Raw genomic sequence first — 11,009 nt, forward strand, 5'->3', positions numbered from 1 at the left:
GTTTAAGCAGAATCCCAGAAATTTCTAGTTAAGCTATTGGTCTTAGACGTGTTATTGTCATTCAGTGTCATTGTCTGTTATACAACCACTCCATTTCTGGTATACTCTTTCACCTCGCGTGCCTATTCCTCTGTTAAGACTATGGTACCTTTTCTGTGCTCTTTCCGAGAATTATATTGGTTTAAACTTCTTTATAGACCATACATTGAGCAAATATGTTTATAATAGTTTATTTTTGTAAAAAAACATAGGAAAGCGTGAATATGCGATCGACATATAAAAAGTTTGCATCGATAAATATCTTATAAATAACGTAAAAAACGGCAAGAAAAGAGGCAACTTCAATCAATGTTGTTTTTATGCGTAAGCAAGGGGCGGTGCTGTGCTAGAGTTAAAATTTTAGGACGAATTGCCCAGTGCCCTTCATTTTGGGAGCCATTGCAAGTGTAATTATATGTATATCTGTGTGAATCGGGCAAGCTTTATCTGGACGGTTTTAAAATAGGTCATCGGCAATCACGACCCGAACCGGAGAGTTGGAATGACAGACTTTTTAATATGATACGAAGTTAATTAGCTCAAGATATTAAAACCGAAAATAAACTTATTACTCTCTTGGTAAGCGCGGTTGCAAAATTCCTGCGAGAAATACAATGAAAAGCCCAAAAATACAAAAATACAAGTGGCATTTGGCGCAAAATTATAATATTAATAAAAACATAAATAAATAGAAATACAAACCATAAAGTAAAAAATAAACAAACGGCTTCTTAACCTCGTTAGAGGCCCAACTGAGGAAGGCACCTCGAAGGAGAAACGTGCAAAATATAGCATAGAAAGAGATTCTACATCGCCTTCATGCGCTCCTCAATTCTCCACCTTACTCCAACACTTTGGCTAAGTGCTAGCTCCTTGTGGCCGGCTGGATTCGTGACCTCACCCACAAAACCGTCAGTTTGCTTGTGAAGGATCAGGTAACCACGTTCGTGCTCTACCCAAGCAATTTTGAAGTAGATTGGCGGTGGAGGCGAACGTTTGTTGTCTATTTTCTGCTCCGGTAAGGCTTTAGTTAACCGCAGCTTATCTGAGTCGGCAAATTTTGTGAGGTAGTGAAAATATCCGGGAAATCTTTTGCTCTTCACGCCAAACAAGACGGTTCCGTCTTTTTTCCAGATCCTCCACGGGCGCGGAGCCGTCTCCGAGACCACCAGGACGGTTGACCTATAAAAGGTACGGGCCGGGGACCACTTCTTGGCGGTCCGTTCGTTGATGATATCCTGATCAAAGAATGTCTGTTCGACGTCGCGCTTCCTACGGCTCGATTGCTCGTCGCAGTCGCAGCACCCCTCAGACGCGCAACTCACCATTCTACGAAATAGACCTCGTTCTTCCGCGATTATCGTCTCTGACGAAACCGCCGGCGATTCATCCAGCGATTGTAAGTTGATCGGTGTCGCTTGCGCAGTGCTACAAATGCACAGTAAGACTCCGTAGACGAAAAGCATTTGTAAGCTAATTCTGCTTACGCTTTTATAATGAAAATCGACAGGGCAACAGAATTGCCAAACGCTTGATAAAGCTTTAGACATCATGACTGGCGTTAATATTCTTGCTGAGTATTTCTTACTCGATCACGTTTTAACTTTACTGGTTGCCGTCATGATATGAGACCTGGTATTTATAGGCCACGAGAGCCCGTCCAGCTTTTTTCTCGATTACACGATGTTTTTTCTAATAGCCAATGTATATGAAATCTTTATTGTTTTCAAATGCCTGATGCGTGTATTGTACCAAATAAGGGCAGGCTCGACATTTTGCACGTCGTCAATGCAAACGTTAACCAAAGAAACTTACGGTGGGGTTGTGTAAAATGTTGCGAGGCGTTAATATCTGCGATTATTAAAACAAATGGAGGAGCTATTTTTAAAGTAAATAGAATGACGTAAATTATTGCTGAAAAGTTGTACTAGAACTAGATCGTATCATAAAACTTAACCGTCCTTAAAAAGGATAAATTAAGAAACAATGGCAATCGTTTCGTCACTTGCGATGAGACGAAAATATCTAATTATATAAGTGGCTTGATATTTGCTGAAAATGTTAACTTGGCGTTTTCCAAATACCGTTCGTGGTTGAAAACTAATTTTGGCAAAATCGACGTCATTGTTGTGAAACCTTTTTGAAAAGTCGGTATTAATAGTACTTTCGCTAATGCCGTTATAAGCAAATGACTTTTGCGCAAAAATAGCTTAACTGAATGTCAGTAAAAAATGTTTTTGGTTCAGTCAAGCATCGAAATCTCCCTTCCTTGTTTCAACACAAATGTAAGGAACGTGCAATGAATGAAAAGATTGTCATTCGCGAATCTCATTCGTTTACGGTCACTCTTATTTTACAGGACAAAATGAAAACGTCAACGTTATTGCGGTTTCACCTGCGGTCCGCAATGTTTATTGTTTTTGTATAAAGTTATGTTAAAGCTCGCGGAAAGTCCCTAAGCTTAAATGAAAAAGATAAGCAAGCGGACTGGTGTGATATTAAGTGCACCTTTTCACGAGTTCCAAAACCGTATAATTAGCTGAACTCAGCTGATAATAATCTTGTTTTAGCGCAAATTCAGCAATAGGCAGCATGAGTAACTCGATTCACATCTTCAGCATAATTAACTTGGTCACCAGGTGGAGCAGTTTCAAGGAGTAATTTAATTGACGCAGCAGTCATGGTTGATTTTTATTCCTCTTCAAAGCGTTTTTGCTTTACATTATTTTCCATTTCGCAAGCTCTATTTCATGACATCATTTTTAGTGACAAACCTCACAAAATGTCAGGACCTCTGTCGATATATTAGCTTTCGTTTTGTTTAATTTTTGGTTACAGTAATAATAAGTTAAAAAGTACAGCAGTAATTATTACGCAAGTAATCATCATTGAATGTTTGGCAAATGGCGTTTAGCACAGACGCATTTTTACATAATATTTTTACAACATAATGCATATATTAGTGGACTCACATTCGAAAACATATAAAAAATAAACTTTGCATTACTTGACATGACGTGTGCATAAGAAAGAAAGACTAAAGGTAGTTGCGTGAAACACATGAAACAATAAGTATTTAATTTCACATTAACAAAGATAAAGCTTAATTCTTTACGCAATGGTCGTCTTATAATATTACAAAAATGCCGAAACACGAGTATTCGATTAGGTCTGTCATTAAGGGGCTTAGAAGCATATTTGAAGAGGCGACAATTTGTGGAAGAAAAAGAGGCATGAACACCAAGGTATGAAAACAATCGTTGAACATCCCACATATTACAAGCATCAGACATGCATAGAAGTATAATTCTGAACACCTTGACAGGTTTATTAAGAGCGCCGTGCTGGCTTAAACGTTGCCTTAAACGTTCATCTAGAATGGAAATTCTTTTGATTAAATTAAATTAAATTTAAATTACTTGAAATTGGTTTTGCTTTCTAATCTCTTAAATTCCACTCTTCGCCTTGAGTTAGATCTTTGGACAGCGTCAGGGTTTCGCCCAACTGAGACGACATTGGATCACTACTTGTCCGCACAACGTACTTGTTTCCTTGGTAGAGTTGATAACTTTGTTTGTGTTCGTCCCACTTCATCGTGAATTTATTCCGACCATTACCGCAAGAAGTCCTTGGATCGCCCCCTCGCGGCGTCAAATGGAGCTTTCCCTTTCTATTTCGCGCAAGATACAAGATGCGATTACCGTGGTTCATGGTGAAGAGATAGTGTTTATCATCGATCCGCCAGATGTCCCACGGGCATCTTTCCTCATTCTCCAAACGAACAATAATCATATTCTGTCGCCGGTAATCGCGGCACCATTTATTCGGACCATTTATTCCCAAAACGACCTCCGTGTTTAAGTACTTCTTCTTCCCACTGCAGCTGTGACGTCGTCGATGATTGCGTCCCGTCATCCTGCAGACTCGATGGTTATCTTGCATCTCCGCGCTGAAATCAAACGACGATCGGACAGGAAAGGATTTTGTTAAACGGATCTGCGCCCCTCTCGTTGTTTTTACAACGCAGAGTAGCTCAACGATTATAAGAAACGTTCCGAGTAAAATTAAGCTCTTTTTGCTTATCGTTTTGCATTCGCCGAAGCAGGAAAAATTTCTTCCTGATCTATACAGAAAAGCTGATGCAGTTTGCATGACTGAATAAAAGAATTCTTCTTTTCAGAATCTCGATCAAGTTGAATCAATCTTGATGGCATAAACGCTGACCTAAATGCATGCTCGGCTCATATATATACAAGCCGTTGACACGTGGTGCCTTTTTCCATTTCCTTGCTTATTGGTGCAACTAAACTTGTTTCAGCTAAACAGTATACTTTTTTCTTTTTGGAACTGGGTGTCGGACCGAGCGAGTAAAGTTTTTTAAGTATATTACCTTATATGTAAATCGTTCAAAACTACAGCCTCCTTGTTCGCTCACCTGAAACCAAGGAATCCGAAAACGAAAAAACATAGAAACAAAAGAGAAAATATGCATTATAGAAGAAAGTGTTTACGCAACGAAAACTTCAGGTATAAATAGAAACAGCCTAGCGAAAAATAGCTACGGACAATTTTTAGCTTTTAAAAGGAATAAGGGTGCGCCTAATTCTGGCTATATCCTAACATTACGTAACTTCAGTTTTATTGTTTCCCCCACGTCAAACCGCACAACGTTGAGGTAATGTCATTCTACAGGCCATCAAATAGGTAATTTCAAGACAATGGAAACGTAACGTTACGTGCGTAGGTGTATTGACCTGCTTATTATAAACTAAGAGGTGGTCAACGGAGGTTTCAATAGTGACGTAACTTGATGGAACACTCGCTTACTCTAGCGTAAATTTGGGAGAAAATGTTCCCGGTGATTTTATGCAAAAACTCGCGCAAGTCTCACTCTTTGTACGCGGTGCCTTTGTTGTGCGAAGGAAAACAAATATCAAATTTGCAGCTGGATATTTTCAAAGGGCTTTCTGCAAACATTAGCTGACTCTCTCTGGCTTTCAACTTTGTCGCTCAAGCTAACATGTCAGCAACATTTCGCTCCAACTTTCTTGCTGCTGTCGTTACCAGTCGCAATTATCTATTTGCAGCGCTGCGTACAAGTCAACGAAATAATAAAGTTTGAAACGGTGCTCGACGTTGAATTTTTTTGATCAGCAAGAAAACAAACCAAAAAACTAAAAGTAAAAACTTTCCTTATCTTTGTCATACAAAGTTTTTAGGCATGACTTTTGTCTTAAAGCACACCGGCATTTCAAGGTTACGTTTTGCGATGTTTTTGTTTATGGTAATCGCATTCATTTTAAATGCCAGACGTTTGTAGGAATTCAATATTTTGGTGAGGCATTTGTAAAATCAATAAAGATTCCCGCAACTGGACGGGCTAGGACGAAACCATATAAGGTTAAAAATACTAAAGTTTACGTACGGTACCTTCGGCCATTTCCCATTATCCCTTGATGATACTTGAGCGTGCGTTGATCTTGATGTGAAATAAACTATTTCGTATAATCACAACTAAAGTGAACGGTATTTAATCGTTTGTGACCTAACAATGTTCAGTCTTTGTTGCAACAATCGGTGCAAGCCATCACAATCGCCACAGGAAATGCTTCAAGAAATAAGGCTAGGTTTTAAACCTGGTGTAAATTTCATCTTTCTATATGGATTAAATTTATTAATTACAAATAGAATTCCTGGCCATGAAAATGACTTCAAAGTGTAATACAGTTCTTTGTTATTAGTCATACCGCTAAACTACTCAGTCACGAAACTACAGCTGTCTACTTTATATTTCCTTGTTTGCCTTGCTTTGTTGCGTTCACACTCCGCCAATTGCAGCCTAGTCTTAAAAAATAGGCCTACGTATATGCAGCACGTTTACATTACAAGGTTGAGTTTGCTGTCAAAACTTGCGCGAGGGTACACAATGTTCTATTCATTGCAACTAAGCGTTATTTCGGTGACTCACGCGCATCTGCATCCGACCAAAATTTCGTGGGAAAGGTAATTTATATTGTGTCTTAATAAATATCATTGGCGTCTCTCACTTTTGTTTGCAGAGTTACGCTACTCTACAAATTCAAGTAGGCGCGGCGACTGCATATTTTAGTGACAGTTCATACGTGTTCTGAGTTAAACAGACAATTCTTGAGCAGCATTTATGTCTACAATAGGTGTCGCTTGATTAACGAAGTTTCCCATGAATCCCGCGTTTTCTATCCCGCCTTGAATGTGGACTTACTCGATGACCAGCTTTCAATGGAATCTTCTAATCTATAACTTGCTAATTGTTTTTAAGTTTGGACACAGATATTATTGTAAACGTTGCATGCTTGGTTTCTTAGCTTTTCAAGTCATTAATTGGTTTAATTCAAAGAAAGTTCATTGAGAAAATATTTAACTACGTCGTTAATAAATAATTAATTAACAGAGAATCAGAAACGAAGCAGTCTGCAAAGCTTTGAACAAACTCGGGTACTGTAATTAGCTGGAATCACAGTAGAAAAAAAATAGCGCAACTTATGAACAAAAAACGCTTTTCAAGTTTTATTGAGATCGATGCTAAAGTTTCTTATAACCCTTTCACTTTTTTATTTCATCATTTATGAGGTCACATTGCCTGTGTCTTTCGAAAGATAACGCCCTATAACAAGATTGCTGAGTTTATCTTGATTTTTGGCCGTTTTAAAATCTTTAAACATGGAGAAGCCACTTATAACTTAACTTTAAATAATAAGAATGTGAAAGCGGACTTTTGGAATCAAGTGCGCGTACAAGTATGGTCCTAAATTTGGAGCCAGACATCAAATCTTACTAAAACAAAATAGTAAAATAAAAAACAGGATATAGTTTGGCACTCTGAAGGTTAACTTTATTTATATTTTTCTGCACGAGCTTTCGCAAACATAATCCTTGCTTCTTGAGCTGTGCTGCGATGTGCCAAAGCTTATGCTGTGCGAAGCTTGTACCGAAGCTTATGTCAAACTATATCCAGTTTTATATTTTACTACAAAATTTGGTTAACACGGTTCAGACAATATAACTTTTGTAAAACAAAATATAAACACCGTGGCCTACTTAAAATCGAATTTCACCCTGTATTTCCTCCTGTAACCAAATTGCCGATAACTTCCACAAAGCGTTCGTGAAATAATTTTCAGTCATTTCTTGGAATTTCGTCTCAGACCTGACCTCACTGGTATGCCGCAATGCAGAAGAATGCAGTCATTTATGACGTAGATGATTTCCACGCATTCAAGTGTAGAACGGCGCGACGTTACGCAGACTTCTCTAAACAATTATTTCTTAAACCGGTGAAACTTTACCCCTGAAAGTAAATTTTGCGTAGGTTATAACAAGATTTCTAAGTATTTATAGCAAGCTTGTGTGACAAGAATATGCCACTTGTTAATTATGGTATCTTTTATTTTACCGTTTTTAAGAAAATAAAACGCTCTCTTGGGTTGGTGCCAACTGATGATATCACGGTTCACCGTGAATGTGGCAAAACAGCCTGGCATTTGAACGTCAGAATCCTCCGTTACACTTGTCTATATTCGGATTTTTAATCTTCCCCATTTTCACCCGATAACAGTATTTTGCGAAGGTTTCATTCCTTTGTGGTGAAGCATGTCGACAATTCAATTAGGTACATTACATTACTAATAAGTCTTCTTCCTAGCCTTGAAATCTAATTTAATCTCAATTAATAAGAATCAGAATATTAGGGCCGACTAATTTCCAGTGTTAGGGTCACGTAATTACTATCATGCTCATTAGTACATTCTTACATGTGAAACTAAAAAGCGTTTAAGTAATGACAAAATTTCAACTTACATATTTAATTAATCTACCTCAGCGAGCTATATAACAAACAAGCGTTCATGGGACCTGGAGCATATCCCACGTTTACTGCCCCATTGGGAATCCCCCAATACCCTTCGTTCACATGAGCAACCCTGGTATACAAGCAATAAGCTCTGTAGGCAATCTTTTTGACTTGCGGCCCGCGGTGGTTGCTGAAATTTTACAGGCGGGCCTGGTCATAAGAATTTATCACGTCAAAATCCGTTTGAGAAGTCGTTTGGTCGCATACCTGCGTTTTTCAACCGGGAAGGTTTGCATTGGTTGCCATATGGCCATATGCAGTGAAACGATCTCGTACCAACCACTGTGAAAATTGCTTTCTTTCTGTCACGTTACTTTGTGTGCACGTGGTGAGCTCATAGCAAACACTGATTTCTGATAAGTGATTACGAGCAAAAGTGGTTTGTGTACAAAATAAAATTCAGCATGTGACTCAGCCAAGCTGTCTGCACATTGAGCAAACTATGTAGTTTGTGGGATTTGGAACTGCATAGATCGATCGCATAATACACTTCGGCGGGCCATGGTTTGCGTTAGGACCGGATTCTTACGTTATGATTCAGTCGGCATACCTTATAGTTGTCATTAGGCGATAGGTCTCGCGTGTGTTGACTTTTCCGGTCTTAATCATACACCCACTCCCCACAGTCACGCTTACGGAAATGTCAGATTACGCAAACGTGTATAGAAGATGTTGTTATGCATTCAATTGTTGTCAATGAGCGTTCACACCTTTGACCTCAAGGCGATTGTTATGTCACAAAAGGCGTTCAAGAGCAAGAATGGACGAGTTTACTAACAGAGAAAATGTAGGCTATGTTATGTTAATGTATGATTGTACGGTTGCCTACGCGTCCAAATCAGTGCAGAAATAAGTTAATCGAGATTGTATAAAGTTTATAAAATAACGGCTACGGGTACATGACTGAACATAGATTCATTGTATTTTGTAGTAACTTTTTCCGGGCTATATAAAAAAGGTTAACGAAATAGGATGAAAGTCGAAATCGGGAATTATTTTTTTTCGTTTTGTGATGACATAATATAAATTTAGATTTTTACCCTCGTTTTCTGTCGCAAAATTTTACGGTACATGAGCATTTGTTATCCTTTTGACATCACCACAGGATATACATCCGCCCTTCTAAGGAAGATGACGTCAGAACGACTTAAATCATAAAGTGACGTAGGAAATCGCTGATCGGCACATGGGGATTTTTGAAAATAGCCCTATCTGGTCGTGTTAATTACAATTACATTGCGATCAAAATAAAGCATACTATGCGATTGACACAAAATATCATCTTCATGATAATATTCGTGCACGTAGCATGTTGTTATCAGCAGCTGCCGAAGAAAACAAGTTATTGTTTATGCTTTGGACCGCGTGTGCGCCTATAATATTATACTATTCCTGGCATTACAACAGACATATATGCTAATCTACGCCTGAGGGCTCCCATTGACAACAAACTAACCAAAGTGTTTAGTAGGTATCAGTAATGGTCACGTTAATAACAGCTTATACTTATCGCTTATATTGGCATTCAAATCGATAAACAGTTGCTAAGTCTTCGTGAGTACGGTATATGAAGCACGATTGCGATAATATTCAACGGCCAATAGGATCATGAACCTCCTTAATACTGCAGATGACATACAGAGGTTAATTACGATCACTTGATTTATCACGTTACGTATATCAGATCTCGCTTCGTGATTGGCCAAAACAAACTACATCTCGTCCAGTAATAGACTTGAACTTAACAATGTTCCTGTTTACGCGAACTAAGACTCGTAAAGTAACTCAATGTTTTGATGGTTCTCGATGAAATTAACTCTTCTACCATCCTTTAGAGTCGTTTTAGTCATGGTTGGGGCCTGTTGCAGCCTTAATTGGTCGTTACACATTGTGGAGAACAAAGTGACGGTGGCATTTTTATATCGTAATCACTACTTTTCACAAAAAGTCGTAACAAACTGAAATAAATCGCTTGCAACTGACCTAGATCGTGTAATTTATGCAATAGTTTAAGTTGCAAGTCTATTTTAAATAAGAAGTTTTTGTTTTAGTCTACATAAAAAAGTAAACTTTTACTTTGAGACAGAAAATGTAAGACCCTATATGCTACATAAACTACAAAACAACACATGGCGAAGACACACTTACACGAGACGAAATATTAATTTATAATTGAGCAAAAAGTAAATAACGAACCGAACTATCAACTAAGCAATTTCTTGTCATTTATTTTGGTAAGGAAATCAAAAATAAATAAATAAAAAAATAACTTACCAATTCAATTAAAGAAATAATGACTTTTTGCAGTGTCATGTTGTGATATTATGACTGCTTGCATCGGTCATAATTGCGGGTGAACATTACGGAAGCTTACATCATGTATTTTGGTTTCTTTTCCCATTAAATTTTAAATATTTTCCAACCTTTAGTCGAATAAATTGAAATTGACGGGACAATTTATCAGGGTTTGAACGTTTGAATTCCATGTTATGTCCCGCGGCTTAGGTACCGGTTTCTCGTATTTTTTTTGGATTAGGTAATCAGTCGATTTGGCAAAAAGCGTGTCCTGCTTTTATCTCTGAAATAGTACGTTGGTATCAATGCCAGGCAGTTAAAATACTTGCAAAAATGTGTTACACAACCTTCAGCATTTTAAGCAATTACAATTATATATTTACTCGATTTCGCCCTCTTGCGGAGAAAATTGCACGCATGGACCTAGTATAAAAACCAAAAAGAAAAACAACTCAAAGCAAGACTTCAAAAAGTTTGCAAAACGTTTTACATAATTTAGGGTTAGGCTCGTACAACATGGCAATATCACAAGAAAGTTTTTCTCAATGCCATCTTTTTTGAAACGTTTCACTTCTGAGATAAATCAATGGTTTTTGTCCGAAAGCGAAAGCCGACTTAAATGATTCCTGGCAAAGTTCCGGAAATTTAATGGTTTCAAGTTACTTGGTGTTCCCTCGCAAAGATCATTTACTTGTTAAAAAACATTGTGTTTGTTAACAAATAACCTATATCAGTGCATATCTAGAAATTCTTTCTGATCTCATGTAGTGTAAATTCACAAAGAGCA

General features: G+C 37.9%; 1 protein-coding gene across 1 annotated transcript; it reads right to left on the reverse strand.

Annotated features, from left to right (window-relative positions):
* Positions 1–276: 276 nt before the first annotated feature.
* LOC143463203 (uncharacterized) lies at positions 277–6,991 on the reverse strand. The gene is made up of 2 exons (XM_076961611.1): positions 5,470–6,991; positions 277–1,467 (listed from the first exon to the last, which is right to left on the reverse strand). Exons 1-2 carry the CDS (start codon positions 5,484–5,486, stop codon positions 846–848), a joined length of 639 nt encoding a protein of 212 aa, XP_076817726.1. The 5' UTR covers positions 5,487–6,991; the 3' UTR covers positions 277–845.
* Between the last annotated feature and the right edge of the window lie 4,018 nt (positions 6,992–11,009).

This window comes from Clavelina lepadiformis, chromosome 6 (assembly GCF_947623445.1).
Source record: "Clavelina lepadiformis chromosome 6, kaClaLepa1.1, whole genome shotgun sequence".
Classification (NCBI taxonomy): domain Eukaryota; kingdom Metazoa; phylum Chordata; class Ascidiacea; order Aplousobranchia; family Clavelinidae; genus Clavelina; species Clavelina lepadiformis.